We start from the raw sequence: 17,556 nt of genomic DNA, 5'->3' as shown, positions 1-17,556 counted from the left end.
CGCTGGCCTCCCGGCGGGTCGTGGGACCGTCCTGTCCCACGGAGCTCGATCGGTCCAGCATCCCACACTCTGCCTCTCGAGCCATCATGACCCGATACAGCCCAGCCCGGGGGAGTGGGGTGGGTGGATGATGCCGGGTGCGGGGTCGCTATGGACTGTGAGTTGGACACGGAATCTATCCTTGGAGGGGGGCGATATCCGTTCCTCAAGGAGCCCACTAAGGCAGGACGGATCATTCAGGACCCCACTCCTGTGGGCCTCGGTTAGGACCCACATCCTCTGTGGAGCCCTTGGATCGAGACCTCCATCCCCCCGTGGGACCGGATCACTTGTGAACCTCATACTCCCGTGCCCCATAGGGTCTTTTCGGTCAGATCCCTCGTCCTCTATCGATCTGTCATGATCCCAGCTCTAAGTCATAACTTCTGTCCCCCGCGAGGAATCACGTCCTCCGAGGGAACCGCTCAGTGGGAACCCCCGCCCCCGATAGTGCCCACGGCTAGTGGGGATCTTGCCTTCCGTGGGGCCCAGGAGGAGGCCCTTTTGGAACCCAACAGTCGGGATGTACATGTCAGGGAGAGCCCACTGCGTCGGGATCCATTCCCTTATGCAGTTTAATGATCAAAAAATCTCGTTTTTCCAAAGGCCGCATCCTTTGAGAGCCTAGCCCAGCAGAAGGAAAAGCTGCTGCGCTAGTGGTGTGGAGCGCTGGTCACTCACACATGGGCGATAGGCTTCCAATCCGTGACCCAATCCTGCCCTCATATGCTTCCTTCCCGTTGGATGACGTCTGGTTCTCGCCCCGCCCTTTCTTGGGAACGTTCAAGGCCTGGGGGCTCAGATGGTGAAGAATATGCCTGCAATGCGGGAGATGTGGGTTCGAGCCCTGGGTCGGAAAGGTTCCCGGAAGAAGCGAATGGCAACCCATTCCAGTATTCTTGCCTGGGGAAGTCCATGGACAGAGGAGCCTGAAGGCTTACAGTCCATGGGGTCGCAAAGAGTGGGACACGACTGAGCGACTAACACTTTCACTAACACTTTTCAAGCAAGGAGCGGCGCTGGCTCTTCCTTTAAGGGGCTTGGCCTGTAGAAGGCGGGACCCTGACCGTCTTGGTCTTTGATTGGCTCAGCCCTCGCCAGAGCTGCTTCCAGATTGGCTGGCTCATGTGTCTCTCCCCTCCCTCCCCGAGGTTTCCGCTTCCTGTTCTGACGGACGCTCCGGCCGTAACGATGATCGGGGACATCCTGCTGTTTGGGTAATTAGGGGGACCAGAGGATGGGACATGAGGGCCTTTTACGGTGGGGGGCGGTATAAGTAACCGTATTCTTCCTCTGCAGGACGCTGCTGATGAACGCCGGGGCGGTGCTCAACTTTAAGCTGTGAGTAGGCCGCGTTGGACCGTGGCTCCATCCGGGGGAACTGTAGCCCCGCCCCTGCAAGCGTGAGCCTGCCCTAGGACCCCGGCCCCGCCCCCAAGTCCCGGCCTCTAGTTCCGCCTCCGTTCTGGTCCGTCTTCTACGATCCTCTGCGCCACCGCAACTTGAAATCCAGACTCTCAGTTCCCCCGGTATCCCTCTACTCGCACCCATGAGAGCCTCAGGCCCATCCCCCGAGAATCTCTTAGCCCTAACGTGTATCCTCAGCCCCACATCTGGCACCCTCGGACCACCACCTCCACCTCGTCGATGGCTGTAGTCATAGCTATGATTGGCGGGGCAAGTGGTGGTCCAGGGAGGATCACTGAACTGCTCGAAGTCACAGTAGACCAGCGGTAGGGCTAGAACTCTCCTCTGAGTTGGGGATCAGGGCGTGGGGACCAAGTGATGTGTCTGTCCTATTGAAAGTGGACGCTGTCTGCTTCTCTTTGTAGGAAAAAGAAGGACACGCAGGGCTTTGGGGAGGAGTCGAGGGAACCCAGCACAGGTAAGGCCTCCTATCAGGACTCTGAAATTCGTACATTTCGGAGAGGACAGTTTTTTCTCATCAGTTTTAAGTGTGTGTGGTGGGGGGTGGCCTGAGTTTGTGCTGTTCCTTCTACCCATCTTTGTCATCCACTTGTTTCTCTTACCAGGCCTCCTTGCGTAGATCAGCATTCATATCACTTTTTACAATTATAATTTTCTTCTGTCTGTGCTATCATCTGGCTAATATCTACTTCTCACACTTGATCTTAAGCTCCAGAAAAGAGGTTCCAGCTTGTTTTGGCTTCCTTGTGTCCTTGAAGTTCCAACATTCCAGTGTGAATGAGTGAATATCCTCACAAATAAGTATTACCTTCAGAATGCTGCTGTTATTGTTCAGTCGTTCAGCTGTGTTCAGCTCTTTGCAACCTCATGAACCAGAGCCCCCACAGGGCCCCCACAGACTTCTCTTTTTGTGGGATTCTCCAGGCAAGAATATTGGAGTGGGTTCAGAATGCTGTAGACCTGTTTAATTTTCAACTAGGTTAATTTTCTAGTAGATTAGCTTTCAAATAAGCCAGGAGATATCATATAAAAATTCAAATGTAAATCAGAACATTCTACTACTTGGAGATCAAGAGACCTTTTGGCATCTGTTGAATGGGAGTTGAGAAGCAGGACCCCATCGAAGTGGGGCCTGTGGACTCTAGCTTATCCCAGCCTCCGCCCCTTATCTTTATAGCATTTTATCCACCTGGCCCCTGGTGGCCCTCGAATGTATACTTGCAGCTAAATTGACTCGTATAACTTTGGAGTCTAATGGGACCTGTACCTGACTGTTATATCCATTCATCCATTCATCCACCTAGCATTTATTGAGCTCCTCTTATATACTAGCTACTGTGCTGGATGCTGGGAACACAGCAGGGAACAAGACAGAGGTAATTCCTGCCTTTGGGTTGTGGTCACACAGAGTGGGACAAACAGTTCCTCAACAAAGAACAGACAGTAAAGGAGAAGATGTAGGATAGCAATGGGGTTGCTGCTCCAGCTTCCTTGTGTGGAGCCAAGGTCATGGGTGCTATGATAGAGCATTGCATGGGGACAGCAGGAACCCTGAGGAGCTGTGAATCTGAACAGACAGTCTGACAGCTCTCCTTTATCGGGGGCTTGCCTGGTGGTGGCCGCCTTATTAGGTTCTTCCTACAGGTATTTCATTCCACCTCTGTTTCTAAAATGTAAGGAGCATTTCCTGTGTTACAGATGAGGAAACTGAGGCTCAGAAGTGTAGCTCAACTTTTTTGTGGCTACCCAGCAAATCAGTGACAGCATGAGGATTTGAGCCTGGGTTTTTCTGTCTCCAGAGATTGTCCCCTCAGTCACTAGACCGTCCGTCTGTTCAGTCATTCATACATGCATCATTCATTCAGCAGTTGTGTACGTTGCTCGCCCCTACGTGGAAGGCACTATTCTAGCTTAGAGGTAGCAGGAGCATTGATGACAAGGATGGTCAGAACAGCGACTTTCCTCTGACTGGGGGCTTCTTGCAAGGCTCCTTCAAGCTAGGACTCTGTGTGGGCTGTTGCCCCCACAGAGAATGCTCCTCTCTCTCCATCGTCTGCTTGGTTGACCCCTGATATCATAGTGACTGCATTTATCAGAGCATGCTATGTAATGGGCACTGTGCAGCGGACTTCCCAGTCCCGCATCACCCCTATTTACACTGGAAGAAACTGGGGCACACATAGGCCCAAGTCACCTATGCGGAAGGCAGTAAACTTCTGCCCATATTTAACATCCGAGCCTCTACACTTTCTCAGTGAGACTTCTGACCCCACCCGCCTCCTGACGCATGCCAGGTTGGGAACCCCATTATAGCTCCACGGCACTCATAGTGAATTATCAGTTATGTGGTTACTTGTTTAGTGTTTGTCCTCCCTGTGAGCTCCTTGGGGCGGGGATACCCGTCTCATTCCTCCCTGTACCCCCTAGACTAGTAGCCTTTAATCAGCCTTTGTTGAGAGGGAGAGAGGCCATTTTTATGATCCTGGGTTCAGAGAAGGGCCTCACCAAGCATTGCCTTGCAGACATCCTGGAGATGGACCTGTCTCTGACATTTGCAGTCCGTGCTGGGCCAACACTATGGAGGGTGTGTTTCATGTCACTAACCCCATGACTTGGACAACACTGTTGTTTAGTCACTCAGTTGGGTCCGACTCTTTGCAACCCCATGGACTGCAACCCACCAGGCTCCTCTGTTCATGGGATTTTCCAGGCAAGGATACTGGAATGAGTTGCCATGCCCTCCTCCAGGGGATCTTCCCCACCCAGGGATCAAACCTACGTCTCCTGCGGCTCCTGCATTGCAGGTAGGTCCTTTACCACTGAGCCACCAGGGAAGCCCCTTTGGACGGTGCTGGACTTGTCTAAACTATGTTGAGCAAGCCCTTGTGCTGCTTCTATGCTTGGATGGTGCAGCAGCGCGAAGTGGCCATCATGTTGGGTTGCTCTGGAAGTTTCCAAGCTCCTGCCCGGTATTCCATACTTCCCAGACAGCCCTGATCTATGGATGGCACTTGGGGTGCCACCCTTGTGGAGCACCTCATCTGGATCCGTTCATCTCATTCTGGAGGCCTTAAGAGGCTGGGTAATCAACTCAAAACCCCAGAGGAAGGTTCTGGAATCCAGATCTCTGGAATCTTTTTTTTCCCCTAATATTTATGTTTTGTAGTTGTGTCAGATCTTAGCTGTGGCACACAAGGTCTTCACTGTGGCATGTGGGATCTTTTGTTGTGCACAGGCTTCTCTCTAGTGTGTTGTATGGGCTCAGTAGTTGCAGCACACGGCCTCTGTTGCCCTGAGGTATGTGGGATCTTCTTGCCCCAACCAGGGATCTAAGCTGCATCTCCTGTATTGGAAGGCAGATTCTTAATCCCTGGACTGCCAGGGAAGTCCCTCTGGAGTCTTCATGTACCAAATTCCCTCTCCTTGGAGTGGTTTCTATTCCTTGGCATCAGTGTGTACTAGAGTAAGTCGTCACCAAAGCAGAACTGTCGTTTTACTTGCCTGAACTACTATGCTTTTTCAGTTGTAAGGGGTTTCCCTGGTGGCTCAGATAGTAAAGAATCCATCTACAATGCAGGAGACCAGGCTTCAATCCCTGGGTTGGGAAGATACCCTGGAGAAGGGACTGGCTACCCACTCCAGTATTCTTGCCTAGTGAATTCTATGGACAGAGGAGCCTGGCAGGCTACGGTCCATGGAGTCACAAACAGTTGGACATGACTGAGCAACTAACACTATCACTTCAGTTGTAAATCCTGGAAACCAGCTCAAAATGTGTAAATCGAATTGAAACATCCAAGGGTAGCATGGTCTTCAGACACATGTGTATTCAGGACTTACACCAGACCTGTAGCACGTGACCCTCCCCAGCTCTTATTCCTCCTGGGTTGGTTTTACTCTCAGGCTGGCTTGTGCTGATAAAGATGACCCTTGACCCACATTTTTTCTGTGGAGGGCCAGATCATGAACAGTTGAGGCTGTGGGCCATCAGTCTCTGGTGCAACACTTCACCTCTGTGATTTGGAAGCTGCCGTGGACAATATGTAAATAAATAGGCATGGCTGTATTTTAATAAAGTTTTATTTACAGACATTAAAATTTGAATTTCATGTAATTTCTTGTGTCTCACTAAACGCTTTGTTGATTTTTTTTTTTTTTTAATTATTAAAAAAAAAAATTTCTTCACTCATGGGCTATACAGAAGTAGGTAGCAGAGGCCAGTTTTGGCCTGTGGACCAGCCATGGTTTTCCAACCCTTGCCTTAGAGAATTGGGCTTCCATCTTCACAGCCCAGCAACCCTGGCAGAAAGCAGATGCCTCTTTCCCAGTAGTTGGGGCCAAAGTCCCAGGGCCACCTCTCACTGGACAGATTTGGGTCACGTGCTCTTCCCTGAGCCACTCAGAGGCTGGGGGCTTGGTCCTCTCTGGGGGTTGGTCAGTGGCATCTATAGCCTGCATGCTCAGGGGTGGGGAACAGAGGTGGCCCAAAGGAAAAGCCATGCTGCTGCTGGAATACGGGGGCAGTGGGTGCGGGGCGGGCAGGGACCCCAGAAGTACACTGCAGTGGTGAAAACAGAAGTGTTAGCACTGCTTGTGAAAATGCTTTCTGACTTCCCAGGTGACAACATCCGGGAGTTCCTGCTGAGCCTCAGATACTTTCGAATCTTCATCGCCCTGTGGAATGTCTTCATGATGTTCTGCATGATCGTGTAAGTCCAGCCCGCCTGTCTCTTCTGTCATTATTGTTCTCAGTGTCATTCTCTAGAATGATCCCGTTGATGGTCGTTCTCTGTCCTCCCAGTCTGCACTTCTGTGTCATACTTTGTGCTTTCAAAGTAACTCTCTATGCTCGAGAGGGAACTGGGGTCTACACGAGTTAAACTATGTCCCTGCAGTCCAGGCTGAAGCTTTGATTAGAACATGGCGTTCTCCAAGTCCTGGCTATGCCTGGGGCCTTGGCGGGAGCTGCCAAGAGATGCCTTCCCTGGAGCCTGTGGCTCCGTCACCTCTTGCCAGCTCTGTTGTGCTTAGCCTATGCTTGGCCTTGGCCAAAGTGGAAAATATGGCTTGAGAGACCAGTGTGCTGCTGGGTTTTGCTCCCACCCTGCTGGAAGCCAGCAGAAGTGTATTCAGAATTTATTTCTGTTTTTTATGCCTATTTATATTTTTCTCATTAGGTGAAAAATATCCAGTTGGATTGGTTTTCCTGTCAGTGTCAGGGCCATAATTCCAATACTGCTGTTAATGAATTATGAGACTCAGGGGAAAAAAAAAAAACAACAAGAGAATCAGGGGTTCTGGGGCATGCTGGGCCCACCCCTGTGTCCTTTCTCTAAAGAGGAAGAGAATGAAAAGTTGGCTGTCTTGAGTCATTGAGATGCTGAATTTGCGGTTGCTGGGTGGTCCTTGTGTCAACCAAGTAGCTGTTTAAGGGGATGATTCTAGGGTGTAGGAGGTCAGGTGAGCAGGGGTTTCTGTGGCATTAGAAAGTATTTTAGAGGCCAGAAAGAGGGCTGTAAAGTATGCCTGACAAGTATTAATTGCTTATTTGTTCTTGACTCTCTGCAACTCCATGGACTGTAGCCTGCTAGGTTCTTCTGTCCATGGAATTCTCCAGATAAGAACACTGGAGTGAGTTGCAGTGCCCTTTTCCAGGGGATCTTCCCGACCCAGGGATCAAATCCGGGTCTCTTGCATTGCAGGCATATTCTCTAGTGTCTGAGCCACCAGAGAAGCCCAAAAATATGCTTGGAAAGACCCTTTTGGGGAGTTTGGATGAGGCCTACCTGGGTACAAAGAGGGCTCATGAAGAGATCAAGGAATTTGCAGGAGTGTAGGAAGTATAACTAAGTCCTCACAGAAAGTAGAAGTGTTGGGGAGCTCCTCCTTCATTCATTTATTAGTATTTATTCACAAGTGTCTGTTGAGGGCTGTGCTCCAGGGTTACAGTTGAGACCGAAACAGCCACAGTCCCTGCCTTCAGTGAACGCACTGGTCGCTCAAATGGTTAAGAATCTGCCTGCAATGCAGGAGATCCAGGTTCAAACTGTGGATCAGGAAGATCCACTGGAGAAGGAAATGGCTACCCACTCCAGTATTCGTGCTGAAAAGTCCCACAGATGGAGGAGCCTGGCGGCCTACAGCCCGTGGGGTCGCAAAGAGTGAGACACAACTGAGCGACTAACATTTTTCTTTCAGTGAACGCACAGAATAACAGGGGCATAGCAAGAAAATAGGAAAAAAATCAATTACGAGGTGGAGAATTGAAGGGGGAGGCTCCTGGTTTAGGATGGTCAGGGAGAGGCTAAGAAGATGCCGTTGAAATCAAGACCTAAAGAACGAGAGGAAATCTGCCATTTACAGAGCTGGAGAGAGGCACAGTAGTGCCGGAAGTAGCATGTGAAGGTTCTGGGGCAGAAGAGAGCTCATTATGTTCTCATCATTTTCTCTGTCCATCGGCTTCATCGTCCTTTCCTACCTGACCAGCTTTCTTCACTACTTGCCTGCTGGCTTGTGACCATCAGGATGGTAGCCTTAGGCTTTGTAACCTCTCAGCTCAGCCCAAGGCTAGCTTAGCCAGTAGCCCAGGATCCTGATTTTGATTGTGGCTTTTTATAGATCCCTGACCTAGGCCAACTCTTTTCAGCCTGTGCTCTGAGTGAGGGAAGCTTCTCTCCAGAAAGGGCTCTGTCAGGGAGGTAGTGACCAGCTTTTCCAGGATGTTGAAAAGTGGAAATCACCTAAATCTCCAAGAATAGGAGAAGAGTCAGGTAGCTCAAAAGATACTCATATGACCGATGGTGATGACGCCATCATTGATAACATGTCTACAAAGAATTTTCTTTTTTCTTTTTGGTCATGCTCCATGGTTTGTGGGATCTTAGTTCCCCAACCAAGAATAGAACCTGGGCCCTCGGCAGTGAGAGTGCAGAGTCCTAACCACTGGACTGTCAGGGAATTCTGCCTCCCCACTGCCACCCACACGCACACCCAGGAAAATGTTTAGAAAGTAAAGAAGGTGGGATATCACCTGTAGGTACACTCTAGCGTCACACTCTGGCGTTGTGACTTGCACACAGTAACGCTGAATAAATGCTGAATGAGTGAGTGGGGGAAGCAACTGCCAGTGAGGAATCGGAAGGATCTAGTCCAGCCTGTCCACTGAGGTAACCGTGCTGTGACTGCTGAGGAAGTCAGCGGGTCCAAGGGGATGGTTCAGTATTCTGTACACTCACTTTTGTAATTGTTGGAGCTGAGCTCAGTTGGAAATTTTTTAAAAGTCCTAAAAAGTTTGAATCAACCCTGAATTTTCATTGGAAGGACTGATGCTGAAGCTGAAGCTCCAATACTTTGGCCACCTGATGCGCAAAGCTGACTCACTGGAAAAGACCCTGATGTTGGGAAAGATTGAGAGCAGGAGGCGAACGGGGCGACAGAGGATGAGATGGTTGGATGGCATCATCGACTCAGTGGACATGCTGCTGCCGCCGCCGCTGTGTCGCTTCATTCGTGTCCGACTCTGCAACCCCATAGACGGCAGCCCACAAGGCTCCCGTCCCTGGGATTCTCCAGGCAAGAACACTGGAGCCGGTTGCCATTTCCTTCTGCAATACATGAAAGTGAAAAGTGAAAAGTCGCTCAGTCGTGTCCGACTCTTAGCAACCCCATGGACTGCAGCCTACCAGGCTTCTCCGCCCATGGGATTTTCCAGGCAAGAGTACTGGAGTGGGGTGCCATTGCCTTTTCCCAATGGACATGAGTTTGCACTAACTCCAGGAGATAGTGAAGGTCAGGGAAACCTGACGTGCTGCAGTCCATGGGGTCACAAAGAGTAAGACATGACATAGTGACTGAACGACAACAACAAAAAGCTTGAAATATAGGGAGAAGTGGAGAAGGCAATGGCACCCCACTCCAGTACTCTTGCCTGGAAAATCCCATGGATGGAGGAGCTCTGGTAGGCTACAGTCCATGGGGTCACAAAGAGTCGGACATGACTGAGTGACTTCACTTCACTTCACAGGGAGAAAGGTGTCTGAATGTTTAGAGACCAAGGGCACTGATATCTGCAACTTTGAAACATATCCAAAATTATGTAGATGGATAATTGGGTAGATAAACGCATAGATACATGGTAAAGTGAAGTGTAATTGCAGAATGTAGGTCGTGTGTTTGTGGGTGTTTGCTGAACTGTCCTTTTAACTCTTCTTTATGTTGAAATATTCGTAAAAAAATTATGGGAAGGGGAAGATAGAGAGAAAAGGAAAGTGTCAAACCATGGAAAAAGATTTTAAGTAAAAAGTGGAAGTCAGTCTTCACAATTCAGTATCTGGTAGTACTCTCATATGGTTGTGCAACCATAACCTCTAATTCTAGAATGTTTTCACCCGCCACAAGGGAAACCCACTGCCCATTAAGCAGTTCCTTCCCATTCCTCCCTTTCCCACCCTTAGGCAGCGACTGATCTCCTTTCTGTCTCTACTGGATTTGCCTGTCGTGCACATTTCACACTGGTGGGGTCATTATGGCTGTCTGTGTCTGGCTGCCTTCATTCAGCATAACGTCTTCTCCGTTCTTCATGTTGTAGCGTGTGTCACTATTTCATTTCCTTCTGTGACTGAATAATAGTCCATTGTATTGAGATGCCGCAGTTTGTGCATCGGTTGGTGGATATTTGAGATGTTGCCACTTTTTGGCTATTTTGAATAATGCTGATACAAACATTTGTGTACAAGTGTTTATGCAGATTTAAGTTTTCAAATCTCTGGTATATACCCAGGAGTGGAATTGCTGGGTCATATGGTAACTATATTTATCCTTTTGAGGAACCGCCAGACTCTTTTTCAAAGTGGCTCAGCAATTTACATTACCACTAGCAGTGTCTGACAGTTCCAATTTCTGCATGACCTTGCTAATGCTTGTTATTGTCAATCTTTTTGATTATAGCCTTCCTAATGGATATGAAGGTTGATTTACATTTCCCTGACAGTTAATGACATTGAACCATTGGCCATTTGTATATCTTCTTTGGTGAAATGCCTGTTTAGATCTTTTACCAGTTTTTAGTTGGATTATTACTAAAGTTATAATTGTAGGGGTTCTTTTTATGTTCTAGATACCAGTCCCTTATCAGGTAAATGATTTGAAAGTATTTCCTCCCATTTGGTGAATTGTCTTTTCAGTTTCTTGATGGTGTCATCTGAAGCGCAAAATTCTACAAATTTGATGAAGTCCACTGTGTCTGTTCGGAGAAGGCAATGGCACCCCACTCCAGTACTCTTGCCTGGAAAATCCCATGGATGGAGGAGCCTGGTGGGCTGCAGTCCATGGGGTCGCTAAGAGTCAGACACGATTGAGCGACTTCACTTTCACTTTTTACTTTCATGCACTGGAGAAGGAAATGGCAACCCACTCCAGTGTTCTTGCCTGGAGAATCCCAGGGAGGGGGGAGCCTGGTGGGCTGCCGTCTATGGGGTCGCACAGAGTCGGACACGACTGAAGTGACTCAGCAGCAGCAGCAGTGCGTCTGTTTCTTTTGTTGCTTGTACTTTTTGTGTTATAGCCTCGAAGTCATTGCCTCATCCAAGGCTTCCTGGTGGCTCAGACAATAAAGAGTCCACCTTCAATTCGGGGTACCTGGTTCGATCCCTGCGTCGGGAAGATTCCCCTGGAGAAGGGAATGGCAACCCACTCCAGTATTCTTGCCAGGAGAATTCCGTGGACAGAGGCGGGTCAGAGGAGCCTACAGTCTGTGAGTCGAGAAGAGTCAGATACTACTTTCACTTCACTTTTTAACCCCAGGTCACAAGGACTTTCACCTACAAGTTTCTTGTAAATGTTTATAGTTTTAATAATTAGGTCTGTGATCCATTTTGAGTTAACTTTTGTGTATGGTGTGGAGTGGGGATCCAGCTGCTCTCGTTTGTATGTGGTGTGACTCAGTTGTTCCTTCCCCATCTGTTGTTAGTTTTTCAAATAACCATTTTATCTTGGAAAGAGTTAGGTTTATAGAAATGTCTCAAAGATAATACAGAGAATTCCCTTATACTATTCATTGACAGCACAAGGGTTAGGGGAGTTGACCGTCCTCGAAGTTGAAGATCCAAGTGTAACTTTACAGTTGGCCCTCCATATCAGCAGTCCTGCATCCACAGGTTCAGCCAACCTTGGATTGTGTAGTACTGCAGTAATACAGTTGAAAAAAATCCACAGTCAGCCAACCTTGGATCGTGTGGTACTGCAGTCCTTACTGTTGAAAACAATCCAGTCAACCAGCTTTGGGTCATGTAGCAGTGCAGTGTTTCCTGTTGAAAAATCCAGTCAACCAAACCTTAGATCCTGGAGTACTGCAGAATTTACTATTGAAAAAAAAACAATATTGAAAAAAACTATTGAAACTATTGAAAAAAAAAAACCCACGTATAAGTGGTCTGGTACATGTTCAAACCTGTGTTGTTCAAGAGTCAGCTGTGTATATTTTTAACAACTCTGTAGTTTTCCCCTGTAGGCCTGTATCATAACCTATATACCCATTCCCAAACTTCATGAACATTTATACAGTTTCTAGGCCTCTCTTGTTCCAGAGTTTTTTAGTTAACAGTTCTCTAATACTTGTTTACTCAAAGGTCTTTTTCATTTATGAAAGTCACCACTGACTTGCAGTGATAGAGCATGGGCTCAAATAAAATGTAGGTACTTTTTAGAACAGTTACTTTTTTTAAAGTGTACAGTTGAGTGTTAAGTGTGTTTACATTGTTGTGTAATAGAGTTACTTGTAAAATCAGAAAATGGTATAAAATAATCTTAGTGTGTTTCTGACTCTGCGGTCCCATGGACTGTAGCCCATCAGGCTCCTCTGTCCATGGAATTTTCCAGGCCAGAGTACTGAAGTAGGTTACTGTTTCCTACTCCAGGGGATCTTCCTAACCCAGGGATTGAACCTGCCTCTCTGAGTCTCCTGCATTGGCAGCTGGGTTCTTTACTACTGGTGCCACCTGGGAAGCCCATAGTAATGGTAACCAGAAAATATTTCCTGACAGCGTTTTCAGGCCTACAGCTTCCCATCCTCATGGAGGTTTGCCCTCTAATTTTTCTAGGCTGTTTGGTTCCTGAGCTCCAGATGCAGAACCGAGAACACACCTTCTGAGTCTCTCTTGCTCCGTTCCTGACGACTTCAAGAATGTTTCTGACCAGAAACCGACTGACCTTCCCAGAAAGTCCAAGCTTGTGGTGGGTGGAAAAGATGTTCGCCAAGATGCTCATGGTTTCCCAGCCACATTGCTGTTTTCTTTACAAAGATGTTTTCTTTGATCGCTGCCTTGAAATGCTGTCTACTTAAGGAGTCTGAGGAGAGTGTATGTAAAGGGCTGGGATAATGTTGCATTCCCCAAAGATAAAAGAACCTATTTAATCAGAGCAGAATCTCTCTTCTACCAGGCTTTCCCTGGAAACCCGTTTCTGTGTCTTTCTTGGTTTATTTTCAGTAACCATCCTTTTTTGGTTCGAGTTATACGGATTTGTAAAAATCTTTCTTACCAGGGATCTGAAGCAGAAAGGTTCGCTTTTCAGTTTGATGCAGCCTCTTATTGGACTGTGTTTGTGATGACTGAGCAAGTTCATTGTTGCTGGGTCAGTGTCCAGATTCCTTCCCCATCACAATGGTTTGTGCTCGACGTACTCAGCCACATGGTACCACTAAGGTTGCCCCAGGACTTCGAGGGTGAAGTATTATTGGTTCCCATGGAAGAGAGGTGCAGAGCAGTTGGCAGGGTGGATGGGGGTTTTATGAGAAACTTTGCCTTGCCTGGAAGCCCTCTATTAAAGTAACTTTTGGGGACCATTAATTGTAGAGTTTTTAGAATAAGAGTGATTTATGTGGTGGTACTGGGATTCAGTTCTGAAAGCTTGGTTTCGGGGGTCTGCTTTTTAAGTGGATGATATCAAGATTGACAAACTATAAGCCTCATTTGAGGAAATACAGCATTTTGCACAGAAGCTTCTTTGAATCCAAGTGCGAATTTTATCACCAACATGGCTGTCTGGTGGTCAGCACCTGGATCCTGCAGGTGTTTGATTTATTTGTTGTGATGTGTGAAATCCAAGCTTCTAGGTAACCTGGTGGGAGGAAAAAATAAATATGCAGGCTTTTAGAACTAAGTTGGATTGAAAATAAAGCTCATTTCTAAAAAGGGCCTTTTGTTTATACATTTTTTTAACCAAGAAGTTGACTTTTGTATTTTACTCATTATTTTTTTGTCACTGTCACTGGGTTGTTTAAAAATTATTTTATTGAAGTAGATTTAAAATGTTGTATTAATTTCTACTATAGAAGTTGACTTTCAGTTTGAGTTGTTGGGAAACACCTATGGTTTGTTTTATTATGGAGGCTTTCAAAAAGTTAGAGAAGCATCGTTAGATATTCCTTTTCAGATTTTGTTCAGTATATGTTGGGCAAGAATTGGGCGATTAAGATTTTGATGGGCTGCACCTGGAAGAGTAGAATGAGTGAGAGATGATGGAGGGGTTTTGCTAGGCCAGGTCGCAATCACTTATTCTGTTGCTTAGCTAATTCATTCTGTTGGGTTGGCCAAATGTTTCCTTCAGGTTTCTCCACAACATCTTACAGAAAAACCCAAACAAACTTTTTGGCCATCCCAAGACTTCATTTTTGGCCATCCCAAGACTTCATTTGGAAAAGGAAATGGCAACCCACTCCAGTACTCTTGCCTGGAGAATCCCACGGAGGGAGGAGCCTGGTAGGCTACAGTCCATGGCATCGCAAAGAGTTGGACACGACTGAGCGACTTCACTTTCACTTTCACTTTCAATACTTCATTGCTTCTGTCATTTATTCCCTGATCAAATCCAGGCTGAGCATCATCCCATGGTTTGTAAGTTGCGGGGAATGGGGCTGCTGAATTGAGCTTCACCCAGGCTGGTATTCTCGTCAGCAGGAACAGACGTGCCAAGATCTTGGCTGGTCAGTCCTCAAGCCATATGAATGGTGCGAGGAAACCTCTTTGCCTTATTCAGACCCGATGCTGAGGTTTCAATGAAGCGAGGCATTTGTGCATCGTGGAGATGAATCGAACTCAGAGAAGAGAATGCTGTCATTGAGATTTTGCTTCAATAGTTGTATTTTTCTCTGGAGAACTATTATCTCATTGTTCAGTTCTTATGAGCAATGGAGCTTTGGGGGACGCACATCAAAGGCTGTTATACATTTTTAAAGTGGCAACTCGTGGATCTGTATCTTCAGGAAGCTTTTCAGGAACCCACGTTAGCACCAAAGGTTACCTGAGTTTGAGTTTAGGATGCATAGGACCCTACAGCATGCAAGTGCTGGTGTTCTGAGTCTGAAGATGTGGGTTCAAATCCAATCTCTGTGTCTTGCTAACGGGACCTTGACTGATTGCCTCTTCCATGAAAGCTTCCCTGGAAGCTCCTTCTTCCTTGACTGATTGCTTCTTGCCTGTAAGCCTTCCCTTAAGCCATTTTAAAGAGTTTTCACATCTTGAAAACGGGCTTTGGGGGAAGAAAAAAGGGGGAGAAGTTTCTTGGCGGTCTAGTGGTTAAGATTTCACCACTTTGACCACTTTCAGCACTTTGACCACTGTGCCCCGAGGTTCAATCCCTAGTTGGGGAACGCGGGTCCCCCAAGCCATGCGGTGTGCTCTCGGGTTAGCTGTCAGGTGCGGTCGACCTGAAGGCGGGCCAAGTGCTGGGCTGGCGGCACGGTCGGCATTCAGCACGCGTGTGCCCTCGCCGCCTGAGTTTCCCCCTTGTCTCGTTCAGACAGCCCCACACAGACTGTGAAAAGAGCACCCACATGATTTCAAACAATTGGGAACAACGTCCAGCATGGAAGACCTTTTATGTCTTCCCATTCCTTTTCTAGCATTTTCCTTATACATATTGGTAGTTTCTACAGTGGATAAGGCAGTTTGGGTTCTGCTGTTTTAAGTACAGTTGATTTATAATGTTATAGGTAGATAGCAAGATGATTCAGTTGTATGCATATCTATACATTCTTTTTCTGATTCTTTTCCATTATGTTGTTCTCTGTGCTATACAGTAGGGCCTTGTTATTTATCTCTTTTGTATATAGTAGTATGTATCTGTTAATCCCAAACTCCTAATTAATTCCTTTCCCCCTTGGTAACCATAATTCTGTTTTCTGTATCTCTGAGCCTCTGCTGTTTTCATTTCAGCATCATTTCCTTCATATTTTCTGGGCTGCCAGAGAGGTCTCATTGTTCTCGTTTTTAATTCCCGTGGAGCTTCAATAAATCTCTCTAACCTTGGCCCTCTCATATGTACTTTGAACTTGTGCTGTGTCCGCCGTTATAAACGCCACTGTGGGCACCATTGTTGTGGCTCTGCTGGCTTCTCTCACTGCTAATTCCCAGAGCACCCAGGAGGGCTCCCTTGTCAGGTGCCACCACCGTAGCTTCTGTTTGTTTTATTTTCTTTTAAAGTTTCTTACTCCCAATGCCCGTTCATTGTAGAAAAATTATGAAGTACAGCTTTGCTATAAGGGGAAAAATCACCCATAATCACTTTCCCCCAGGGAGTATCTCTCTGGGTATGCATTCTTCTGGCTCCTTTTCCACACATGTGCATTGGGTATGGTGGATACATTTTACTCTACACAAATGGTTATTTGTGTATCTTCTGGCCTGCTTTCCTCACCTAATAATATGACCACATTTCTGCATTTTTTTCCCCATGATACCATTCTTATTAATTGTAAGTAAGCCATTGTGTGGACATACCATAATTAATTTAACTGGTCCCCAGCTGATGGAGACTTGAGTTGTCTTTAGTTTTTGAGTATTATAAATAACACAGCAGTGGACATCTCAGTGTATCATCCCTAGTGGGTTTTTGGAGTCACTTTAAAAAAGAATTTCCACTCCATATCTTGTAATAACTTATAATGGAAAAGAATCTGAAAAGGAATACACATACAAAACCACACAAATATATATATAATGGAATCACTTTGCTGTACACTGGAAACTAACACAACATTATAAATTCACTATGCTTCAATTAAAAACCCAGATATCAAAAAAGATAGGATGGTAAAATGACTAAACTTATAGCTACTGCTGCAACTTACATATAAAAAAACACAAACATTTTGACAGCTTTAGGCTAAGAACCGCCCCCACCCCCAGAAATGCATCTTAGGCACCTTACTTCTTGTTTTTGTTAATATTCATTTGCTCCTATGGTATGTATTGTTTATGCATACATACATAATACTTAACATACATACCAAAGAACTTGGTTCTAAGTCCCTGTCATCTGTGACTGGGAGCAGTGTCTGGCACTTAAGCAGATTAAATTTGCTTAATCTGTGAGCCAGGATGAGGTTTTCAGCTCCACCCAGATAACTGTCTTAGGCAACAGCAGCTGACCTCATACCAGCTGGCTTTCCACCTTTGCCTTGATAGTTAACCATCCTCGGTTCAGTTCAGTTCAGTTCAATCGCTCAGTCGTGTCTGACTCTTTGCAACCCCATGGACCGCAGCATACCAGGCCTCCCTGTCCATCACCAACTCACGGAGTTTACTCAAACTCATGTCCATTGAGTTGGTGACGCCATCCAACCATCTCATCCTCTGTCGTCTCCTTCTCCTTCTGCCTTCAATCTTTCCCAGCATCAGGGTCTTTTCCAATGAGTCAGTTCCTCACATCAGGTGGCCAAAGTATTGGAGTTTCAGCTTCAGCATCAGTCCTTCCAATGAATATTGAGGACTGATTTCCTTAGGATGGACTGGTTGGATCTCCTAGCAGTCCAAGGGACTCTCAAGAGTCTTCTCCAACACCACAGCTCAGAAGCATCAATTCTTCAGCACTTAGCTTTCTTTATAGTCCAACTCTCACATCCATACATGGCTACTGGAAAAACCATAGCCTTGACTAGACGGACCTTTGTTGGCAAAGTAATGGTCTCTGCTTTTTAATAAGCTGTCTAGGTTGGTCATAACTTTTCTTCCAAGGAGCAAGCGTCTTTTAATTTCATGGCTGCAATCACCATCTGCAGTGATTTTGGAGCCCCAAAAAATAAAGTCTGTCTCT

The 17,556-nt window shown here is 46.6% G+C and overlaps 1 protein-coding gene across 1 annotated transcript; it reads left to right on the top strand.

Moving 5' to 3' along the window:
* The first annotated feature begins 854 nt into the window (after nucleotides 1-854).
* On the top strand, nucleotides 855-13,659 carry SMIM7 (small integral membrane protein 7). Its single transcript, XM_010845605.1, has 5 exons — nucleotides 855-1,256; nucleotides 1,339-1,380; nucleotides 1,872-1,924; nucleotides 6,086-6,176; nucleotides 12,564-13,659. Exons 1-5 carry the CDS (start codon nucleotides 1,165-1,167, stop codon nucleotides 12,577-12,579), a joined length of 294 nt encoding a protein of 97 aa, XP_010843907.1. The 5' UTR covers nucleotides 855-1,164; the 3' UTR covers nucleotides 12,580-13,659.
* Nucleotides 13,660-17,556: the final 3,897 nt, after the last annotated feature.

Source organism: Bison bison, unplaced genomic scaffold (genome assembly GCF_000754665.1).
Source record: "Bison bison bison isolate TAMUID 2011002044 unplaced genomic scaffold, Bison_UMD1.0 scf7180017864221, whole genome shotgun sequence".
Lineage (NCBI taxonomy): Eukaryota > Metazoa > Chordata > Mammalia > Artiodactyla > Bovidae > Bison > Bison bison.
Note: the sequence above shows the minus strand (reverse complement) of the source record. Positions and strands in the feature narration are given on the sequence as shown.